At 47.4% G+C, this 24,412-nt stretch overlaps 2 protein-coding genes across 6 annotated transcripts in view; one reads left to right on the top strand and one right to left on the bottom strand.

Annotated features, from left to right (window-relative positions):
- Positions 1–18,134, bottom strand: part of TOR1AIP1 (torsin 1A interacting protein 1) — a 37,473-nt gene extending 19,339 nt beyond the window's left edge. For 2 of the 4 annotated variants that reach the window (XM_062192945.1, XM_062192944.1), the window contains exons 1-5: positions 17,429–18,134; positions 15,527–15,604; positions 9,036–9,095; positions 8,300–8,344; positions 446–487 (exon numbers count right to left, since the gene is read on the bottom strand). In XM_062192945.1, the coding sequence (XP_062048929.1) occupies positions 446–487; positions 8,300–8,344; positions 9,036–9,095; positions 15,527–15,604; positions 17,429–17,906 (703 nt within the window). In that variant the 5' untranslated portion in view covers positions 17,907–18,134. The remainder of the gene's footprint in view (positions 1–445; positions 488–8,299; positions 8,345–9,035; positions 9,096–15,526; positions 15,605–17,428) is intronic. The other 2 variants (XM_062192947.1, XM_062192946.1) reach the window with 1 other exon arrangement.
- Positions 18,135–21,635: 3,501 nt separating this feature from the next.
- The window catches only part of LOC133760446 (torsin-1A-interacting protein 2-like), a 35,954-nt gene continuing 33,177 nt past the window's right edge, over positions 21,636–24,412 (top strand). Inside the window, exon 1 of one of the 2 annotated variants that reach the window (XM_062192949.1) lies at positions 21,636–21,761. The gene's annotated coding sequence lies outside the window, so the exon portion shown is untranslated. The other variant, XM_062192951.1, reaches the window with a different exon arrangement.

The raw sequence follows: 24,412 nt of genomic DNA on the forward strand, positions 1-24,412 counted from the left end.
GACTGTACGTGTGTTGCTATATGTGTACTTTGGGGAGGGTAGTGTACACACACACAAGCACAAACATTTCAGTATGGAGGTGACTAATCTCGGATTGTACAGGCTCAAAAGTGGACTAAAATCCGCTCTTGTACTTTTCAAACATAGACTGGTTATAAAAATTTGGAAAAGTTCTCATTTTAATACCACACTCAAAGGACATCCATGTCCCAAACAGAAAACACCAGCTTTGTTAAACTGAACTCAGATAAAAGCTTAAAATTCACAAAGGCTGTCCTTCAGTCTACCTGCTATATTCTGTTTTAATCGTTCAGGTAAATATAAACTTTTTTTCTGAAGCAAAAGATACTATTTTCTGCTCTCACTTCCTATGTACCTACCGAAATAGCTTCTTACATAAAGAAAAATACTTAGAATATACTGCATGATATTTAAAAAGAAATACCTTCTTCAGAGAAATTGACCTTTGGTTGGATAATGGTGGCTTCTAGAAGAGAAAAACAAACATGTTGTATAAAACATCAAAAGCTAAAGCTTATTTATGAATAAATGAGTAACTTTTCTATTAAATAATAGTAACTTATTTATAAATAAGAGTAACTAATTTATGAAAATGAACACCAAGACACACTAAATAAACTCTATTAAATCATGAAGAATCTATCTACTTCCTTCCATCTCAAAAATAAGCCCAACACAAACTAGAATCACAAGTGTTCACTTTCCCATCAGTCACACGTCTGTGTGACTCCATCCCCTGGCGTTGGCGCTGGCATTCTCACTCTACTTGCCAGGTTGCCCAGACAGTGCGAAGCCTAACTCACCCTGCTGAACTGACAGATCAGTTCTCTAGAGCACTGGTGTAGCCAGAGAGGAAGTCAGGTCAGACACCCTCTCTCTAGTTCCAGTAGGCCCGTACACATCACTGTTTCTCAGGGCAACTGATGATTTGAACAAAGATAACTGAGCAGAAAATGTCAGCTCTTAAATGCAGTATGTTTACTTGGGCTTTACTAACCCCAACCCCTTTAACATAAAATAAAGGGTGATATGCCAAAACACGAGCATTGCATAACTTCACTGAAACACTGCTGAGTGATCAAACGGGACAAGTCTATGATCCAGACTGCTCCAAAAAGCTGACGATGTCTCTTTTCAGCTTCCATCTCTACTTAGTTTTAACTTCTATTTGCTCTTTAAAAGGGGGTCAAAGTTGTCACTACCAAAACGGAGCAACCCATGCCAGAGTGACTGGGAGGCCATGTAAGCTCGTGCTGAGATCACAAAGCACGTGCAAACACTCCAGGTAAGGGGTGGCACTGTGGCGCAGCAGGGCAAGCTGCCACTGTGACACTGGCGCACCATACCGGAGCCAGGGCTCAATTCCTAGCCACCCTGCTTCCAATCCAAGCTAATCTGCCAACGCTCTGGGGAAACAGCAGACAATGGTGCCAGTGCGTCGGTCCCATCCCTGCTCTCTTGGCTGGAGTTATTGGTTTCTGGCTTCAGCCTAGGCCAGGCCTGGCTGCGGTAGTCATATGGGGGAGTGAACCAGTGGATGAAAAAGCTCTCTGTAATCCCTGTCACTCTGCCTTTCAGATTAAAAAAAAAATCCTTAAAAATTTCTGAGTCATTTCTATGAAGATATCTCAGTCTTACAAATGAGTAATCACCAACTCCTGCAATGAGTTCCTGTAGCCAGTGAGGTTTATTTCAACACAGCCATGTGGACTTCCCCTTGCCCCAGCCCTCTCCGATGAGCCTTTGCAACACTACAGCACATACAACCCAGATTGCAATCCCCCACTATTCCCAAATAAACTCTTTGTTTCAGTATCATTATGATAATGCTTAAGTTTTATATTATTCATTTCTTTACTAATATAGCATGCAAACAGAAGCTTTAAAAAAGTCAATCATCATCTTAATAATACTAAGTCCATAATACAACTTTGTAGATGCTAGTTTTCAAAAAAATCTTCATGTAAGTTATCTGATTCCATTTGGGGGGGTGAACCAACGGAAGGAAGACCTTTCTTTCTTTCTCTCTCACTGTCTAACTCTGCCTGTCCAAAACAAAAAGTTGTCTGATTCCCTTAACATCATTGAGGAAATTTTCCAGGACCAGCACTGTGGCACAGTGGGTTAAGCTGCTGCATACAATGCTGGCAGCCATATGGGCGCCTGTTCAAGTCCTAGGTGCTCCATTTCTGATCTAGCTCCCTGCTAATGTGCCTAGAAAAGAAGCAGAGAACAGCCCACGAGCTTGGGCCCCTGCACCCATGTAGGAGACCCAGAAGAGGCTCCTGGCTCCAGCCTGGCACAGCTCCAGCTGTTGCAGTCATTTGGGGAGTGAACCAGCGGATCTCTCTCTCTCTCTCTTTCTCTCTCTAACTCTGCCTTTCAAATAAAAATAAAAAGATGAAAATTTCCACAAGTAACCATTTCGTTCATTTTCATGATTTTAACCTAAGCTGCAAACAACATATACATAAATATTTAAACACAATCTGAAGAAGAATCATAGCCATCTATGACTACAATTTCATTTCCTTCTCATTACTCAGCTTCCTTTATTTTAAAACTGGTGGCTATATATAGAAGGTTAAAGCACTTAAATTTTTTTTTAAAAAGAGGTATTACTCTTCCCTATGCTCATGCAGAAGCTTTGAGAAATTAAAATCTTATTTGGAGCAAAAACGTCACCAACAACAAGTTGCTTTCAGAGATTACAAAGGCTGTGGCTCTAATAAATACATGGATAAACGGCAAAAAACTATGCTGTTAAGGAGCAGTTACTTTTCCAACAACCCCAACCAAACTGACCTTTATGTTTAAGAATAAATCACCTGTGATCAATGATTTTCTTTGGTAGAAGCCAACTTCTTTCTGTTCACTTTTTTTGTGTGGCCATGTTATTTTTTTATTTAAAGGAAAATACCAAATTCCAGCTATATCCAGCCTCTGAGACCCAGAAAATTACTTGGATATTTTGAAAGCATCTACAGTTCCGCTACAGCTACTATTTCCAGGGACACATGGGATGCGCTTGGAGTGAGGAGTGATGGTACTCAAGAAAATACAATCTGCTGACTCTGTGAAAATAAATGGGACTCAAGGAAATAAAACCTGTATTTTGTCTGGGGCGAAGGTAAGAAAATTCCAGAAATTTGGCTGCTGTGATTCATCAAGAGAAGACTAGACAGAAGACAAGAGTTTTTATTTCCTTTCTCCTTCTGCTGTCCACATAAGCTGGCAGGAATGGTGTAATAAACAGGCATCCAGGAAAGAATAGTAACAACTGTATTTACTCTCAGAATAACCAAGTAGCAATTTAGGAGATTGCAAGCTTTAGTCCTGCCACTGATACAACTCAAAGGTTGGCAAACTGATTCCATAAAGGGTCAAACAGTAAATATTCTGGATTTTGTAATCCACATACAGTGTCTGTCATAATCCTTAGTTCACAGACTATACAAAAACAGATCGTGGGGAGATTTTTACCCTGAGAACATAGTTTCCTGATTCCTGGTATGGACACCTTGAAGACTGTTCGTGGTCAATCACACTACAGGCTGAGTACCCCTCATCTGAAATGCTTGGGACAAGGTGTTTTAGATTTGGGGTTTATTTGGATTTTGGAATATTTGCACATCCATAAGGACATATGTTGGGGATGAGACTCAAGATTATCATGAAATTCACTTATATTTCATGTACAGCCGTTACACACGCAGTCTGAAGCTAATTTTCTAGAACAAAAGAACTCTGAGCATGAAATAGTCTCAGGTTACAGAACTGTCCACTTGTGTCTTGTCAATGCTCAACAACTTTTGGATTTGGAACATTTCGATTATTTGGAATAGGGAAGCTCAGTCTATACTGAGAACAGAGTCATGGTGAGGCATCGTGAAGGAGAGATTAAAGTCTGAGGATATCACTAGTATTCAAACCCCATGAATGGTCATTTCATATACTTCAAAATGTACTACTAATATCACTATCAAGTAATATCAATCTCACAGAAAACTTTTAAGTAGTTTGAATTATACATCATTTATAAAAATGATTTCTAATCTTGCGTACAAAGGAAAAGTGTTGCATTATTTCAACTCCAAGTTCTCTTCCAACTAAGAATGTATGGCTTAAAATACTGAGTTTTTAAATAGAACCCTTGGGAAACTCTGGTGGGTTAAAGTACACACGAGCAACTGCACACTGCGAGGATCATTTTTAGCACCCACATACTACAAATCCTTAATCTCTAAAGAAATCAGCCTGAGCTTAAGCAAAAGATGAATTTAATAGAGGAAGTTGCAACTACTTATAAAGAAAAATGACAGTTTCCTCTTTTTGCCTCATCTACAAGTTTAGAAAAGAAAATTTAAAACTAAGTTCAACCACATTTAATGTGGGTCCACTTAAAGCCAAGATCTTGGCATTCTATGTCCTATACCAAGACAAATGCTGAAAAGACTTTAATCCAGATCAACAAACATGGCAAAAGACATTGATTTTTATGGAAAATATCTCAAATATAGGTTCTAAATTAAGGGGAAAAATCTTAATTATTAAATCATTATCTTTCTCTTGACAATGTGAATTTAACAAATGCTAATAAAATGATCCCATATGTAAGGAAATTAAAAGACTCCATTGAGAGACTACTGGGACTCATAAGACAGTTTTGTAAAGTTGTAGGATATAAATATCAATACACAAAAATCAATAGCCTGTGTATACACACACAATGCCATTGCTGAGAAAGAGGAGGCAAGATCAGTCCCACTCACAGTAACTATAAAAGGAAAAAAAAATTCAAATACCTTGGAATCAGTTTAACCAAGGATATAAAAGATCTCTACAATTAAAGTTACAAAATATTAAAGAAAGAAATAGAAGATCACACAGACACACACACTCCGAAAAATCTTTCATTGTGGAGATTGGAAGAATAAATATCACCAAATTGTCCATACAACCAAAGCCATTTCAGATTCAATGCCATCCAAATCAAAATACAAAGGACATTCTCCTCAGATATAGAAAAAAAGGATGCTAAAGTTCATATGGAAACACAAGAGATCCCAAATACCTAAAGCAAAGACAGAGGTATCATAATACAGATCTCAAGATACAGTATGGGGGCCAGCGCTGCGGCTCAATAGGCTAATCCTCTGCCTGCAGCGCCGGCACACCAGGTTCTAGTCCCGGTCGGGGCACCAGATTCTGTCCCGGTTGCTCCTCTTCCAGCCCAGCTCTCTGCTGTGGCCCAGGAGGGCAGTGGAGGATGGCCCAAGTGCTTGGGCCCTGCACCCGACGGGAGACCAGGAGAAGCACCTGGCTCCTGCCTTCGGATCAGCGCGGTGCACCGGCTGCAATGCACCAGCCATAGCGGCCATTGGAGGGTGAATCAACGGTAAAAGAAGACCTTTCTCTCTGTCTCTCTCTCTCTCACTGTCCACTCTGCCTGTCAAAAATAAATAAATAAATAAATAAATAAGTAAAAGACACAGTATGGGGGCTGGTCCGGTGACTCAGTAGGTTAATCCTCCGCCTGCGGCGCCGGCATCCCATATGGGTGCTGGTTCTAGTCCCAGCTGCTCCTCTTCTTTTTTTTTTTTTTTTGACAGGCAGAGTGGACAGTGAGAGAGAGAGAGACAGAGAGAAAGGTCTTCCTTTTGCCGTTGGTTCACCCTCCAATGGCCGCCGCGGTAGCGCGCTGTGGCCGGCGCACCGCGCTGATCCGATGGCAGGAGCCAGGTGCTTCTCCTGGTCTCCCATGGGGTGCAGAGCCCAAACACTTGGGCTATCCTCCACTGCACTCCCTGGCCACAGCAGAGAGCTGGCCTGGAAGAGGGGCAACCGGGACAGGATCGGTGCCCCGACCGGGACTAGAACCCGGTGTGCCGGCGCCGCAAGGCGGAGGATTAGCCTGTTGAGCCACGGCGCCGGCCAGCTGCTCCTCTTCTGATTCAGCTCTCTGCTATGGCCTAGGAAAGCAGTGGAGGATGGCCCAAGTGTTTGGGCCTCTGCACCCGCATGGGTGTCCCAGAGGAAGTTCCTGGCTCCTGGCTTCGGATCAGCTCAGCTCCAGCCGTTGCAGCCATATGGGGAGTGAACCAGCAGGTGGAAGACCTTTCTCTCTGTCCCTCCCTCTCACTGTCTGTAATTTTACCTCTCAAATAAATAAATAAATAAATAAGATCTTAAGAAAAAAAGGACATACTACAGGGCAGTTATAATCAAAACAGCTTGTTACTCACACAAAAATAGACATGTAGACCACTGGAACAGAACAGAAGCCCTAGAAATTAATCCACACAGCTACAACCAACCAATCTTTGACAAACAAGCTAAAATCAATCCCTGGAGAAAGGACAGTTTCTTCAACAAATGGTACTGGGAAAATTGCGTCTATGCGTGAAGTATGAAACAAGACCCTAACTCTCATACCTTATATAAAAATCAACTCAGAATGGATCAAGGATCTAAATCTACAACCTGATACCACCAACTTACTAGAAGACAACATTGGGGAAACCCTGCAAGACACTGGCATAGAATAAGACCCTACGCACAGGCAATAAAAGCAAAAATAGACAAATGGGTTTATATCAAGTTAAGAAGCTTTTGCAGTGCCAAGGAAACACTCAACAACGTGAAGAGGCAACCGACAGAACGGGAGAAAATATTTGCAAACTACGTAACTAATAAAGGATTAATATCCAGTATATATAAAGAGCTCAAGAAACTCAACAACAACAAAACAAATAATTCATTTAATAAATGGCAAAGGACATGAACAGGCATTTTTCAAAGGATGAAACTCAAATGGCCAACAGATAAATGAAAAGATGCTCAGGATCACTAGTCATCAGGGAAATGCAAATAAAAAACTCAATGAGGTTTCACCACACCCCAGTTAGCATGGCTAACATCCAAAAATCAAAAAACAGTAAATGCTGGTGAGGTTGTGGGGGAAGAGGTACTCTAATACACTGTTGGTAAAAATGTAAACTAGTACAACCAGATGGAAGACAGAATGGAGATTCCCCAGAAATCTATAAATGGATGTCCTAGTCATCCTACTCCTGACTGAGAACTTACCCAAATGGAATGAAATCAGCTTGTGAAAGAGTTATCTGTACCCCCAGTTCACTGCAGCTGAATTCACAATAGCTAAGACATGGAAGCAACTCTGATGTCCATCAGCTGGTGACTGGATAAAGAAAATGTGGTATAATACACATACACTATGGAATTCTACTCAGCCATAAATAAATGAAATCAAATGAAATCCTCGCTTTTCCAACAAAACAGATGCAACTGGAAACTATTACACTTATTTTAACAAATCAGTCCCAGAAAGACAAGACCAATATCATATGTTTTTTCTGGCATATGGCAGTTAATACAGAATATAAAAAGATGCATAGGAACCAGCCAGACCTCTTGTAATGTGATTGCTGTTTTCAGCCCTTGTATGCACTCCTGTGGAACTGTGTGATGTCTTCCTACCTTTCACTTGTTGAATATCATGTTAGTGCCAAACTGAGCCTGTGATTATTGAGTAGATTGAAAACACGTCTTAGAAAAAATTAAAGAAAAAAAGAAAGAAAGGAAGGGGACTGAGAGAGGGAGTGGGGAGAAGGGAATTTTGGTTATCGTCTTAGAACTGTACCTATGAAATATGTGAAATCTATTCTCTTTATATTAATAAAAACTAAGTTCATTTGTTACTATACTCTTATATAAATTTAAATAAGATAATTATAGACAGAACAAAAAGCAAGGATAGTAAGGTCAGAAGGACAGTACCTACAAGCTGAGATAATGAATGAAGTAATATTCTTTTTTTTTTTTGATAGGCAGAGTGGACAGTGAGAGAGAGACAAAGAGAAAGGTCCTCCCTTTTGCCGTTGGTTCACCCTCCAATGGCCGCCGCGGTAGGCGTGCTGCGGCCGGTGCACCGTGCTGATCCGGTGGCAGGAGCCAGGTGCTTCTCCTGGTCTCCCATGGGGTGCAGGGCCCAAGCACTTGGGCCATCCTCCACTGCACTCCCTGGCCACAGCAGAGAGCTGGCCTGGAAGAGGGGCAGCCGGGACAGGATCGGTGCCCTGACCGGGACTAGAACCCGGTGTGCCGGCGCCGCAAGGCTGAGGATTAGCCTAGTGAGCCGCGGCGCCGGCCCGAATGAAGTAATATTCTAAAGCCAGTGCCCAAACGTGTACTCTTGCATTCTACTGATATTCAGAACTCTCAAAAACAACCTGTACGAATTAAAAGATAAACGAACCTAATTCACTCATTTTAGTATTTCCATTTGTTTTGTTTGCTGAATCTGCAAGAGAGAACAAGGAAAGGATTAGAATGGCACAGGAAATGCATCATATGGTTCTTGACCACAGCTTCAGCATCAAAACCTTAACAGATTTTATCATCACAGCATTTAAAAGGAGAGTCAACCATCTACTGGAAAAAAAAAACACCCAATGTAATTCTTAAAGGGAAGGCTGAGAAGCAACAGAAACTTAACGATAAGTTTCCTTTTTAGTTCTCATGATAAAGCATGCAATAAACACAGAAAATGAAGCAGAAGTAGATTTATTTGAGTGATCTTAATACTTTTCTTTCAGAGTCATGAACCCATTATATATTGTAAATATATTTTGTACAGTTTTAGTCAAAAAGAAATGTAACTGAGGCAGGGAAACTCTGCAGCTCTTAGCCACAAAGCCTCAGTCTTGTTACCAACAAATAACCACATCAACATATAAGGAATAAACATTTAAAAAGAATAAAGGAAGTCTTTTTTATACTGGTATGAATCTCCTGACATATGCTAAATAAAAATAGAAACAAGAAGGTGCAGAAAAGAGTACTTATCAGACCTACATCTGTGTTTAAAAGGGAGAAAAAAGATTATTTATAAGTGAATTTCCTTAAATCTCCATTTCGAGTTTTGAACCAAATGAACACACGTACCACTCTACATTTATAGAAAAATTTTTACAGTCAAAGCGATCTCTTACCAGATCGTGGGCTTCTTAGAGGGGGTCTACAGAGGCTGATTACGGGATCTTCACTCAACACTAATACAGGAAGAGAACACATTTAAAAATATGTAAAATGTGAAACACAGCAGATTGATTATGCAATCATTCCCATATTTATGTATCAAAAGCCGACGCAGCTTTTCTAGAAAACTAGAGACAGGCTTCTTCGCTAAGGGACAGCCTCATGCAAACTAGTGACAACAGTAAACCAAAGACAAGTTTCTTGCCATATGAAATTTATGATCAGGGAGGGTACTGGGGCACAGTGGGCTAAGCTAGACATTGTATCAGAATGCCTGGTTCAAGTCCCGTCTACTCCATGCTTCCAATCCAGTTTCCTGTTAACGTGCCAGGGAGGCAGTGGACGATGGCCCACGTACTCGATTGGGTTCCTGTTACCCATGTGCAAGACCTGGATGGAATTTTTGGCTCCTGACTTCAGCCTGACACAGCCTTGGCTATTCTGGGCATCTGGAGAGTGAACCTGGGGATGAAGAGATCTCTTTCTGTCTTTATCACTCTGCCTTTCAAATAAATAACTCTTTTTAAAAAATTATGGTCTTGGCTGGCGCTGTGGTTTAACAGGCTAATCTTCCACCTTGCGGCGCCGGCACACCGGGTTCTAGTCCCGGTCAGGGCGCCGGATTCTATCCCAGTTGCCCCTCTTCCAGGCCAGCTCTCTGCTATGGCCCGGGAAGGCAGTGGAGGATGGCCCAAGTCCTTGGGCCCTGCACCCGCATGGGAGACCAGAAGTACCTGGCTCCTGGCTTCGGATCAGCGAGATGCGCTGGCCGCAGCGGCCATTGGAGGGTGAACCAACGGCAAAAAGGAAGACCTTTCTCTCTGTCTCTCTCTATCTACTCTGCCTGTTAAAAACAAACAAACAAACAAAAATTATGGTCTTGATGGAGAAATTCAGCTTTTCCTCAGCAGACCAGATTTGCACCAAAGGAAAAGAATACTAAATAAAACGTTTATAAATTGTTAGTTAAGACTAGTATTTAGCCTGGTAGGTCTACCTGTTCCCTGTAATAGGGTTTGATACCCAGCTCTGGTTCCTGACTTCAGGTTCCTACTAGTGTAGACCCTGGGAAACAACAGTAACGGCTCGAGTTCCCACCACCCATGCAGCAGACCTGGGTTACAGGCTCTTGGCTCCCAGCTTCAGCCTCGGCCCAGCCCCAGTGGTTGTGCACATTTAGGGAGTGAATCACTCACTGGATTGGAGGTATTCTCCCATTCTCTCTTTGCCTCATCGTGTGTGTGTGTGTATAGAAAGAGAGAGAGACAGACAGACCAAGAGAGAGAGAAGGAGAAAGAGAGAAAAGCAAAAAAAAAGAGAGAGAGAGAAAAAGAGAAAGCAGCTGAAGGTGGCTCAAGTACTTGAGTCCCTGCCACCCATGCAGAACACATGGATGGAGTCCCTGGCTCCTGGCTCCAGCCTGGCCCAGTCCTGGCTGTTGCAATATTCGGAGAGTGAATCAGTGTATGGAAGATCTCTCTGTCTCTCCTCCTCCTTCACTCTACCTTTCAAATTAAATAAATCTTAAAAAAAAAAAAAAGGAAAAAGAAAGCCAAAGTTAAATTTAAAGTATACAATTTTACGAGGAAAAAGGGCCTATCCTTAAACTTCTAATTAACACAGATCTCCACCAAAAAGTGACTCCCATTTAAATTATTTCTTAACACTTTACAAGCATTTATTTAATAATTCCCTAAATTGTTTTTCCTTTTATTGAAAGGCATGAAGTGGGAATATGCCAAATAGTAGCTGTAGTTAGATTTTAAAAAGTATCTTTCCAGAGGAAGAGACAATGAGTCTCCCAAATCTCCCAAATATGGACATCTCTCTCTCTCTTTTAAAAAAAGATTTATTTATTTATTTATATGAAAGGCAGAGTTAGAGAAAAGAAAACACAGAGTGATCTTCCATTTGCTGGTTCACTCCCCAAATGGTCATGGCTGGACCAGGCTGAATCCAGGAGCCAGGAGCTTCTTCTGGGTCTCCCATGTAAGTACAGGGGCCTAAGCCTTTGGGCCAACTTCTACTGCTTTTCCAGACACATTAGCAGGGAGCTGGATCAGAAGTGGAATGCCATATGGATGCTGGCACTGCAGATGGTGGCTTAACCTACCACACCACAGTGCCAGCCCCAGAGAGGGATATTTTTATTGCTGATTATCAATAGCACAGTGCAGTCAGTATATAGTGCAGGTAAGACATGGGGTGGGGGGTGGGGAGATTCACTCAATCCATCATCTATACTGGGAAAGGTTGTGTCTTTTCGATTTCCAATTATATGATAAGATTTCTTGCGAAATGGAAATACATGTTAAGCAAAATTTGATGAACCTCACATCTCTTGTAAAGTTCTATGATAAAAACAAATCCCTTATGATCTATGTTTTCCAGTGTACAAAGTGATTTTGCCTGTGTGACTCATGTCTCCAGTAGCCCCGTGAGTTACCCAGGATAAATAATACAAAGTCCAAGGCTCAAGGTAGGAGTCCTGTGCTCTCTCCCCGTTATGCAAGCCATGTGCCTCATTAGCAGCCCTGAAATACAGGCCTAATACACATTCCAAAGACTGTTCAAGAGTTTTGATTCTATACAAGTTGATCATCCCTAATCTGAAAATCTGAAATGCTCCCAAATCCAAATTTTTTTGAGCACTTACATGATGCCACAAACTGGAAATTCCACAGCTAACTGCATATGACAAGTCATGATGAAAATAGTGTATAAAATTACCTTCAGGCTATGTACAAAAAGTGATTATACAAAACATAAATTAATTTCATGATTAAACTTTGGGCTCCATCCCTAAGGAATCTCATTTTATATATATAGGCAAATATTTCAAAATCTGAACAAAATATCTCAAGCACTTCTGGTCCCAAACATTTCAGATAAAAGCTATTCAGCCTGTAACAGTATTACCATGGTCTCTAGGCTGGTGCTCAACAGTCTTCATTACACCAGCACTTAACTCTATAATTTCTTAAAATTTACTTTGGATTGAAAAATTAATATACTTTTGTTTTTTCAAGTATAAGGGACACAGAACTGAATCTACTGTAAATAAATTCAAAATTATGGCTGTTTCAAATGGTTTGCAAAATCTGATTATAGCTTTCCATATAACATTTTTCTAAGATGGTTTATAATCTTTTTTTGGGGGAAGGTTTATTTATTTGAATGAGTTATAGAGAGAAATAGAGACAAAGAGAGGTGCAGGGGCTCAAGCACTTGTGTCATCTTCTGCTGCTTTCCTAGGCGCATTAGCAGGGAGCTGGATCAGAAGTGGAGCAGTCAGGACTTGAACCATAGCCCATGTGGGATGCTGGCACTGTAGGTCATGGCTTTTAACCCACTGCGCCACAGTGCTGGCCCCGGCTTATAATCTTAAAACCACTAACAAGGCCTATTAAAGGAATTAAGCAGGGGCCAGTACCATGGCACAGCAGGTCAAGCCACTGGTTGCAACGCCTACATCCCATATCAGAGTGCTAGTTATAGATTCGGCCGCTCTGCTTCTGATCCAGCTTCCTTTTTTTTTTTTTTTTTAAAAGATTTTATTTATTTGAAAGAGTTACAGAGAAAAGTAGAGACAGAGAGAAGGGTCTTCTATCCGCTGGTTCACTCCCCAGATTGCCGCAACAGCCAGAGCTGCGCCAATCCGGAGCCAGGAGCTTCTTCTGGGTCTCCCACGCAGGTGCAGGGACCCAAGGACTTGGGCTATCTTCTGCTGCTTTCCCAGGCCATAGCAGAGAACTCTGATCCAGCTTCCTTTAAATGCACCGGAGAAGATAGCCGATGACAGCCCAAATGCTTAAGCCCCTGACACCCACATGAGAGACCTGGATGAAATTCTTGACTCCTGGCGTCACTCTGGCCCAGTCCTGGCTGCTGTGGTCACTTGGAGAATGAACCACTGGATAGAAGGGCTCCCTCTCTCTGAAGCTGTGTCTTTCAAATAAATAAATCTTTTAATAAATAAGTTAATTGAGCAAATAACTGTTCATTTGAAACTGAAATTGATTCCAAATCAAGAACAGAATAGTTCAAATTATACAGTGTAATCTTATTAGATACCAATAAGCCAGGATCTGAGTAATAAAAACCAAGAATGCTCAGTTTCAATAGAGCTGTAATCACTTATTATTGTGTGACCTTCCTTATATCAATAAACAAGCAGATTGCAAAGAAATGGAACTGAAAGACAAAGAATAATTGAACTTAATCTTTAAAAAAAAAAAAGATTTTATTTATTTCTTTGACAGGTAGAGTTACAGACATTGAGAGAGAGACAGAGAGAAAGGTCTTCCTTCTCTAAATGGCCACAATGGCTGGAGCTGTGCCAATAGGAAGTCAGGAGCCAGGTGCCTCTTCCCGGTCTCCTATGCGGGTGCAGGGGCCCAAGCACCTGGGCCATCCTTCCACTGCTATCCCAGGCCACAGCAAAGAGCTGGACTGGAAGAGGAACAGCCAGGACTAGAACCAGTGCCCATATGGGGATGCTGGCGCTGCAGGTGGAGGTGTGCACCATGGCACATGCCCCTAATCTGAATTTATTCTTTTCCCCAGCTTTTCAAAATACTTTCAATACTTAAAAAACCATTTATATATATAAAATAATCGTCTATGTATCTATTTGAGAGAGAAAGCCAGAGCCCCAGCTGCTGGATCACTCACCAAACAATCCCAACAGATGAGGCTGGGCCAGGCTGAAGCTGGGAGTCAGGCAGGACCCAGTTCAGGTCTCTCACGTGGTTGGCAGGACCCAACTACTCGAGCCTTGAGCTGGTAGCTCACAGGGTCAGCATTACCAGGAGTCAGAGTTGGGAGCAGCGTCAGAATTCGAGCCCAGTTACTCCAGTGAGGGATGTGGGCGTCCCAAGCGGCACCTTAACCACTAGGTCGAGCATCCTCTCCCCCCAAATTTTAATTTTAATGTCTGTTAAAAGTATTTCTTTGTCTTTGTTTTTAAAGATTTATTTTATTTATTTGAAAGGCAGAGTTATAGAGAAAGAGGGAGAGACAGAGAGATCTTCCATCAGCTAGTTCACTCTCCAAATGGCCAGGTCTGGGACAGGGCAAAACCAGGAGCCTAGAACACTATCCAGGTCTCCCATGTAGGTGGCAGGGGCCCAAGCACTTGGGCCATCTTTTGCTGCTTTCCTGGACACATTAGCAGGGAGCTGGATCAGATGTGGAGCAGCCGTTACAGATGGTGGCTTAACCTGCTGTGCTATGATGCCAGCACCAAAAGTGTGATTTATCTGAAAGGCAGGCTGACAGAGAGGGACAGACAGAAAGTTGGCATACACTGGTTCACTCCCCAACGCCAGCAATAACCGGGGCTGGGTCAGGCCAAAGCCAAGAGAACCTGGAGCTCCATGTGGGGTTGCAGAGACCCAAGTCTGCTGTCTCAGGATGTACCAACGGGAAGCTGGATCAGACGTGCAGGAGTCAGGACTTGCACCAGCACTCTGACAATGGCATGTGGGCATCCCAAGCAGTGGCTTGACCCGCTACACCACTACGGCCATCTGTCATGTGCATTTTAAAAATCTGGAGGGGACAGCGCTGTAGCGTAGCAGGTAAAGCCGCCACCTATAGTGCTGGCACCCTATATGGACACCAGTTCGCGTCCTGGCTGCTCCACTTCCAGTCCAGCTCTCTGCTGTGGCCTGGGAAAGCAGAAGACAGCCCAAGTGCTTGCACCCTTGCCATTGCGGCCATCTGGGGAGTGACACATCGGATGGAAGACCTCTCTCTCTCTCTACCTCTGCCTCTCTGTAACTCTGCCTTTCAAATAAATAAATAAATCTTAAAAAAAAAAAAATCTGGAATGAGCTGGTGTTTAGCCTAGAGTTAAAATGGCCACGTTCTACATCGGCTCCAGTGGCCGACTCCAGCATCCTGCCTCCCATGTGGGAGATGTGCGCTGTGTTCCTGCTCCCAGATTCAGCCCTTGGCCCAGCCCTGGCCAAGCCAGGCATTTGGGAAATAAGCCAGTAGGTGACAGTTTGCTCTCCCTCCAGAAAAAAAACAAAAGGGTGCGTGTGTGTGTGTGTGCAGTATTGTAGCATAGTGGGTTAAGCCCTGCGTGTGATCCCAGCATCTCATATGGGTGTCCAATTCAAGTCCCAGCTGCTCCACTTCCACTCCAGCTCCCTGGTAGCATGCCTGGGAAAGCCGTGGAAGATGTCCTGAATACTTGGGTCCCTGTCACTCCTGTGGGAGACCCAGATGTATCTCCTGGCTCCTTGCTTCGGGTCCAGCTCTGGCCATTGCAGCCATTTGGGGAGTGAACCAGAGGATGGAAGATTTCTCGGTCTCACCCTACTTCTGTAACTCTGCTTTTAAAAGAAATAAATCATTAAAAAAGGAGAAAATAATGTTCTCTGTGCTTATAAAAAATAGTTGGCAGATAAACAGAAAAACAAAAAGTTACGCTTACCTGGAATCTCTTGTGTTCTCCTGACAGTTTTCTTTGAGTCTGTTTGGCTTAAAACAGTTTGGGAAGATGGTTCATCTTCTAAAGAACAGACAGAACCAGAGTTAACATTCAGAATATGTGACATTGCAAAGAATGACACAGGTTTTGCATATTTAACAGCAATATGCAAACATAACAAAAATATAAATAATCCATTTCTTTAGAAACACACACTTAAGTTCACTTAGGAGTCAGAATTCTTGTATGGGACAGAGTATAAATAATTCATACAAATATAAAAATAAACTAGTCGCTATTGTTTCTGTACAATAGAAAAATCTACTTTAGAAAATTAAACGGGAGGGAAGAATGGTTATCTTAGAATTGTACCTATGAAATACATGAAATTGTTCTCTTTACAACAATTCTTTAAAAGAAAATTAAAAAGATGGACTATAGTGTCAAAAATGATGCAGAGACAGCAGCTGGAAGAGTGAAATGTTGAGAAGATTTACGAAAATAGAGATCAAGTCCTTATATGTTTTTAAAAAGTGCTCACTGCATCAGGCTCTGGGGGAGTCAACACAAGGTAACAGGTGCTTAGCCCGCCTACCAGGTGCCCAGCAGGGGAGGAGAAACAAAATTAACACAAGTCCTTAAGTTACTATTTAGTCCATGTGTTAGGGTCCTCGCCTTCAACAAGTCTCCAATCTTCCCAGAGAGCGATAGGCTAACAGAAGATGGCAGAGGGTCTTGGGTGTCTATACCCAAAGTATGGACAGCAAGTCTTCAAAGGCGTCAGCCCGCTGTTGACAGATACAGATGCCCCGGCAGCCGTGCCCCGGGCTGACCGGGGCTGACCCTCGGGCTCTTTGTCTGCATCACAGGGCCCCGAGCGCACCTCACAGACGCCTGGACTTCACCTGCCTGCGACTGGGCGGCCAGGCGTGGGCGCGGGGCCGGGATTCGCGGGGCTGACCCACACTCATGGGCCCCACGCTCGCGGCCACGCGGACACCGCGGGGCTGACCCCCACTCATGGGCCCACGCTCGCGGCCACGCGGACAGAGGGGGCTGACCCACACTCATGGGCCCACGCTCGCGGCCACGCGGACAGAGGGGGCTGACCCACACTCATGGTCCATGCTCGCGGCCACACGCCCTGCCCAGCCCAGGCCGAGGGGCAGCTCCTGTCCTCACGTCCATCTCAGCGCCAGCTCCTGGGGCGGGGTCTCCACTCTCTCCCGCGAAGCGCCCCTTCTCCGTCCCCCACCCCCGCCCTCTCTCCCACGCGGATGGAGGAGGGGGACAGACTAGCGCGTCAGCTCGAACCCCGACTCCCCGGAGCACGGAAGGAAATGGAAGTGGCTCCGTCACAAACCATCCGCGGGAACTGAAACGCAAGCGAGCCGGGAAGAGACCCCCACCCCTGAGGCGACGGCCAGGGACGCGCAGGGGCCCGCAAGACCCCCTCGCCCCTTCTCCGGACCAGCGGACCGAGGCCCCATGGCGCCCGCCCCGCCGCCCGGGAAGAGACCCCCACCCCTGAGGCCCGCAAGACCGAGGCCCCCATCGCGCCCACCCCTCCGGCCCCGCCGGCCGGGAAGAGACCCCCACCCCTGAGGCCCGCAAGACCCCCTCGCCCCTTCTCCCGGCCCGCTGACCGAGGCCCCATGGCGCCCGCCCCGCCGGCCGGGAAGAGACCCCCACCCCTGAGGCGACAGCCAGGGACGCGCAGGGGCCCCCTCGCCCCTTCTCCCGGCCCGCGGACCGAGGCCCCCATGGCGCCCGCCCCGCCGCCCGGGAAGAGACCCCCACCCCTGAGGCCCGCAAGACCCCCTCGCCCCTTCTCCCGGCCCGCGGACCGAGGCCCCTCGGCGCCCGCCCCGCCGGCGGCCGCACCGCTCCCTCCGCCGCGCGCACCTTCCGAGGACTGAGAGTCTCGCAGCCCTCTCCGCGTCGTCATGGGAGACGCCTGTGCCGGGGGCTGCGGGGACAGCTGCTCCTGCAGCTGGCGGGTCGCCCTCCGCGTCTTCATCTCCCCGGCGTCCCGGGGTGGCGGCGGCCTCCGCTGCCGAGACCGGAGGTAGTAGGCGCTTCCTCTCAATTCCTCTTTCCCAGAGCCGGGCCGGAACTCTTCTGACGGGACTCGTCTTCCCGCCGGAGACCTTTCTCCGCCCACCCGGGGCGCGAAGTCGCCGTACACTTCTGGCGGCTCCTCGGAAAACCTCACTTCCCGTCGGCCCTGGCGCGACGGAAGCGTTCCGTGCGCAGGCGCGTCACCGCCGCCGCCATTGTGCGGGGCGAGCCGAGGCCGTCCCTCCCGCAGAGGGGCCCTGGGCGTGACGTGCAGCCCCCACGCCTCCCGCGCCAGCTCCGCCCGCCGCCCCTCGCCCGCCATGCTTGCTGACGTAGCTCGAGCGGATTGTGAAGATGGCTCTGCGGCCCCGAGAGTCTGCGGCCGGCGGTGGCGATGGCGTCTCTGGGGGGGTGTCGGGCGGTGGTCGCGGTGGTCAGGGAGGCAGCTGAGAGTCGCCGGGGCCGCCGCCTGCGTCGTCGCTGCGGTGCCGCGAAGCAGCCCCTGGGCCCATGGTGTGTCCTGCGGGCTGTGCTGGAGGCAGTGCCTGGCTGGGTCAGCTGCGCGTGGGGTCACTCCCGCCTCTTGGCTGGAGGCACCAAAGAGGAGGAGAAGGAGGAGGAAGGCGTCGCTGTCCTCGGCCGCGAGGGAGGGAGCGGCGGGGCGACGGAGCCGCGGCCGCGCCGAGGGCTGCGAGGGCACCTGCGGTCCTCGGGCCGCCGGCGGGGCGCTTTCCCTGGGACCCCCGCCCCCCTTGTGTTTGATTGACAGCTGCCTGGCGGTGCCCCCACGGCGGTGAGGATCAGAGACTTTTTGCCTAGGGCATCTGTCCAGGGCGACAGTTTGAGTTTCAAACCCCTAATGAAGACGGTGACCCGGGGCGAAACGCTGAAACACCTGTTGGCCGTGTGCGAAATGTCGGGGCGTTCTCGCTGGCTGGGTTTCCGCTGGCGGAGCGCGCCGGTAGCAGACAGGCGCCCGCTCTCAGCTTCGTTAGGGAGGCTGGTGGTGCGGCCTGTGTGCGCTGAGAACCGAACGCCTTCTTATTAAAGCTGCGATCCATTTGATGCTGGGAGTGACTTGTGCACTTGACTTATTTCTGACAAAAATACTGAAAAGTACTGGTGCTTGGTGATACCTGGCTTTTATGTATGTGTTAAGTACTGCTTTCTCTGTGAGGTGGCTTTTACTTTACTCATCACCACGTAATAGTGAAAGCTCTTTAACAGGTGTACTGCAGTTATTAAAATCTAAATTTTATAGGGTTACTAAAGTTCATATGGTGAGCATTAATGCCTGCATTAAGAGCCTTATTAAAACATTTACGGGTACAGGTGGCTATAGACTTGCATATAGGCTTGTAAAACGTAGATTTGGGGGCCCTGTTAAAGAGGAGAGGTTCTGTGTCCTGACCCATCACAGGTGAGATTCGCATGTTACTGAGTAATCAGTGCATCTTATTTTGTCATTAAAACGGAAGGTTTTCCAAGACACGAATGATGAGAACCTCACAGTAAAACCAGGGGCACAGTAACTAGCACTAACCCATGTGTTGGTGTAGAATTGCCCGTTTTCTCCAGAATATCCAAATACATCATCCTGGCTCTAACACAGTCCCCCACACCCAGCAGACTTACAGACTTTGACCCCTCTCTGTGAAGTAAAGCCAAACGCCAGCCAAATATTCTACTGTTGGTGCTTTCCAGACCACGAAGGTGACGCAAAGAGGTGACATGAGGGAGACTGTGGACTCAACCAATATTTTAAAGGTTTTGTCTGGCCCTCAACGCCTTAAGGAAGCCTGAACTCTGGATGCTAAAAGCAGTTCAGGAGTTTGTAGTGTGGAGAATTGAGTGAATCAACAGAGAAAGAGAAGAAATGCTTATTAAAGAATACACTCATTCAGGTATTGATTAAATTTCTGTGCCAGCAAAGATGAAGACAGTGTGACTCGGGGGTACCTGCCACATACTGAGGCAGATACACATCAAATATTATAGTTCACGTTGAATGGCATTAGTTCACATAACTAGCCGTTAGGGCTAGGGCTAGAATCCTGTTGTCACATTGGAGTTCTAAATAAAGCAGCTGATTTTATATGAGAAGCAGGGAGAAGGAGCTGTCTGAGGGTTCATTCACTCTCCCAGATGCCCACAGTGACCCCGGGGTGGGACAGAGCTGGGAGCCAGGAACTCATTCTGGGTCACCCATGTGAGTGGACCCAGCGACTTCACCATAGCCTGCTGCTCTCAGGGTGAGCCTTGTTAGTAAGACTGGAATAGGAGCGGATGCAGGAGTTTTAAATGCTAGGCCAGATGCCCCCCAAGCTGCTATTTTACTTTGTTACTTTATTTTTTGAGATTTAATAAGATGAGAATCAACTCCAGCCGGCGGGGCATGGAGGGGGCTTCCGAGAGAGGAAAACCCCAAAGGACCCCATGGCTCTGGGGTTTTGAAGTATAACTTTGAAGGAAAAAAAAACAACTTGACAATCAGATTGGCATTCAGTTACCAGGCAGGGACAAAAGCCATCACATACCTGTTTTACAATCCTTTATCCTGTCTGTCTTGCTCAGGATAAAACAGTTTCCAGAAGGGAGGGAGAGGTAATTTGTTTTCACAACACAGAGCTGCTATTTAGAATGGAAGTTCCTTTCACATAATTTCTGAGCAGGAGTTTCTTGTTTGAGTACACATAAGTTATTTAAAGACAAGGTCTCAGTGAATGCATTGTGCATAAATAGCTAGGCTATAATTAATAGAAACAGGTCACTTTTGAAAAGGTGGTTTTGTTGAGTCAGAGCGAGGTTTCCACCGCTGAGGGCTCCGATGGCCCCGGTGGGCGGGCGAGGCTGGCCCGGAGCTGGGTGGGCAGGAGCGGCGGGCACTCGGCCGACGCCTGGGGACGCGGGCCTCGCCGGCGGTGACAGGGGGAGTGGACTGCAGACCTAGAAGCTGGGTACGGCCACCTCCCCTTCTTAAAGGCCACGGCGGGACAAATGTGGCAGAACCCCGCGGAGAGCCATCGATGGCTGGTAGCCAGGAGCAGGGCTTTGCCCAGCCCGCTGCGTTCTTGGGTCCGCTGCGCACAGCCCTCAGTGTCGCGGCCGTGAAGTCGCTGTCCTCAGTGTCGCGGCCGTGATAGGCGCGGTTTTGGACCCGCTCTCGCTCCGCCATCCCCGCACACATTTAGTTATGCGGCAAGGCGCCCAGTGTAGGCAGCCCATAAACAAGTCATAGACAAGTCAAGGTCAGTCTTGGCTTGTGGAATTCCTGGGATGAAAAAAAGTCACCTATTCCCATGCTCCAGGAGAATGGTCAAACAAGAACACTCCGCTAAACTTAACTCTGTTATGACTGTGTTGCAGAAGCCTGATAAGTTGCTTGCCTGTGTTGTTCACTTCTGTGTTGCCTTGAGCTGCAGTTGGTAATGTATAAAATATCCCTGAGACGCTGGAATAAACGAGCCTTGATCAGACTTTTGTCTTGGCTCCATTCTCTGCGCCCTTGTCCCTCTTTTCATTCCCACTCCCTCCTTCAGGTTCCGTTCGACAGGTGCGGCTGGCCCGCATCAGCCCAGGAGCCAAGTGCTAGATGAAGCAGCCGGGTCGTGTTCGTGCCTGCCGCCGCCCTGCTCTGCGTGTCGGCCTCCTGGGTGGTTCCGGTGTGTGGACTGCTGGTCGGCAGCGGGGCAGGTGGCCCGGCGGCTCGCAGGAATGCCGGCGGCCCCTCAGGGGACGGGTGCCATGGGGCGTTAGCGCCAGCTGTCGCCGGGGCCTGGGCGGGGCGCCGGGGGCGGGGCCTTGGCGGGGCGGGGCAGAGGGAGGGGCGGGCCTGGGCGGGGCTCCGGGGGCGGGGCCGAGGGAGGGCGGGGCCTGGGCGGACGGGCCGGCGGGGCGGGGCGGGGCCGAGAGAGGGGCGGGGGCGGGGCAGGCCCTGGGCGCCTGGCGGGTGAGGGAAGGGGCGGGCCCTGGGCGGGGAGGGGGCGGGGCCGAGGGCCGTCCGTCCCGGCATTCCGCGGGCGCGGCCGAGCGAGCGCACAGTCACGTGAGCCACGACGCAGGACGTTCTGCCGCGGCGGCATTGGGGTGCAGCCCGGCGTCTTCGAGCGGACAGAAGCTCCGAGGGGCTCTGCTGGCGCGGACTGACGGCTCTGCGAGTGGGAAACCGCCGGGATCTGTGAGTAGACGGGACGGAAACACGGCTTTTGCGTGTCTTCTCCTCTGGAAAGGGCTTTGAGAAGCGCTCCCTCCCCACCCCCACCTCCTGCCGCGCAGTGAACGAGGTAGGTTGAGGGCACGGTTTTGGTTTTGGAGTTAAAGAAAAGCAAGCGAAATAGGATCTGGTCTATAATAGCGGACGGAGGTGGGAGCGAGTTCCCGATTGGAGCCGGAAGAGCGCAGACAGGATTCCTTGAAGCTGAACGTGCAGTGTGACCAGGGCTCCGTGGCGACTCCTCCCGTAACCTCCGTGCCCGCGGGGCCCAGGCGGTCGTCACTTTAACGCTTGAAACAGCTTCTCAGAAAGCCGTGCCGGAGCTCAGCAGGCCGGCCTGGGGCTGTAGCCAGACGCCGCCTTGACCGCATTGAGCACTTCTAGGTGTCCTGCTGGCGGTAGTACCTACCACCGGGGACGAAGGCCGCTCCTCGTGGTCCTTCCAGGTAGTAGTGCCTGTTACCTCCTTTATTTTAAAGGCTTATTTATTTACTTGAAAGAGTTACACAGAGAGGAGAGGCAGAGAGAGAGAGAAAGAGAGAGAGAGAGAGAGAGAGAGAGAGAGGTCTTCCATCCGCTGGTTCACTCCCCAATGGCCGCAACGGCCTGCGCTGATCCGAAGCCAAGAGCCAGGAGCTTCCTTCAGGTCTCCCACATGGGTGCAGGGGCCCAAGGTCTTGTGCCATCTTCCACTGCTTTCCCAGGCCATGGCAGAGAGCTGGATGGGAAGTGGAGCAGCCAGGACTCGAACCGGCGGCCAGACAGGTTGCCGGCACCGCAGGCGACGGCTTCAGCCCGCTCGGCCACAGCGCCTGCCCCTTGCCTGTTAAACTTCATACTGTGTACACAGCTCCAGAAATGAGTTATCTTCCTCTGATTAAGCAACCTAGCTTTGTTTTACCTGTCCGCAGGTTTTATATTTCTAAATTTTAGGTCTATGTGAGGGCGCCTTTCCTTGTCCTTTTTTAAGAACGAAGGCTGGCTCTGGCAGTCAGACTTATTTGTTTTGTTTTTTTCTTTCTTTTTTTTTTTTTTTTTTTTTGACAGGCAGAGTGGATAGTGAGAGAGAGACAGAGAGAAAGGTCTTCCTTTGCCGTTGGTTCACCCTCCAATGGCCGCTGCGGCCGGCGCACCGCGCTGATCCGAAGCCAGGAGCTTCTCCTGGTCTCCCATGGGGTGCAGGGCCCAAGGACTTGGGCCATCCTCCACTGCACTCCCAGGCCATAGCAGAGAGCTGGCCTGGAAGAGGGGCAACCGGGACAGAATCCGGTGCCCCGACCGGGACTAGAACCCGGTGTGCCGGCGCCGCAAGGCGGAGGATTAGTCTAGTGAGCCGGGCGCTGGCAGTTTTGTCTTTTAAGCACATGATGAATATATAAATGGTCCAGGGACACTTATTTACCGAAAAAGAAACTTTAGGGTGGAGAACTTCAAGGTTCTTGGAAGCCCTTGGGATTAGAACGGTTTGAAACACTAAGGTTTGCTATGAAAGCGTTAAAAGAGAGCCTCTCCAGTGATGTTAACTGTGGGGAATGCAGAGTCCGCAACTTGGTTATCAGTGTTGCCGCAGGTTTGTTGTGCAACCTTGCCTGACTCATTGTACTTAGTTTCTGTCCTGATGTACAGATAATACTAGCCGGAGAACTTCAATAATTAACGAGGTTACCAGAATTTAGCGAATAGAAGCGTGTTAGGTATTTTAATAGTGCATTGTGTCTTGGATGCAGTTCATTTTTGCTTAAACCCCATTCAATCCACATTTTTTTTGAGGTGCAACTTGAATTTTCTGAAGGATGCCTTGCTCAGGAAAACCTCGTCTGCTTGGAGGTTATACTCCAAGCCAGCCCTGAAAGCAAAGACTTGGAGATTCTATAGTCTCCAAGAATTTTTTTCTTTTTAGAGATTTTGTTTACTTGAAGGCAGAGTTACAGAGAGAGAAATAGAGCGCGCGCGAGTGAGTTAGAATTCAGTCACTCTGAATTCTAAAACTGCCGGTTTACTCCCCAAATGGCTGCACTGGCCGGTGCTGGGCCGATCTGAAGCCAGGAGCCAGGAGCTTCTTCTGGGTCTCCAATGTGGGTGCAGGGGCCCAAGTATGTGGGCCATCCTCTGCTGCTTTCCCAGGCCATCAGCAGGGAGCTGGATCGGAAGAGGAGCGGCTGGAACTCGAACTGGTGCCCATGGGATACCAGCTGCAGGCAGCGGCCCCTCCAAAGAATTTAAATCTATGCCACAGCACCAGCCCCTCTAAGAAATTTTAAAATTTGGCTTTTTAAAAAATTTTGCATCTAAAATTCTGTCAAAGTTTCACATTATTTCCATATTTTATAAATTGCTGATTAAAGTGTGTCCCACAAGAGACAATTCAACATGTTAGTTATAGTTTATCATATATTTTGCACAGTAGATCAGTCATTTGGGAATAAGGAAGTCTCTGGCATTGTGAACGTGGACTTCACAGACAGCTTGGTTCTGGCAGAGTGACTCGGCAGTTCACTTTGTCACTCTGAGCTCGTTTCCTCCTTAGTTAAGTGGGAATTCATTGGATCATTTGGAATACTAAGTGGAATATTTAAGGGTGCAGTCATTGGAAACATTATTGATTGGGTCTTCCT

Source organism: Lepus europaeus, chromosome 5, assembly GCF_033115175.1.
Source record: "Lepus europaeus isolate LE1 chromosome 5, mLepTim1.pri, whole genome shotgun sequence".
NCBI lineage: Eukaryota > Metazoa > Chordata > Mammalia > Lagomorpha > Leporidae > Lepus > Lepus europaeus.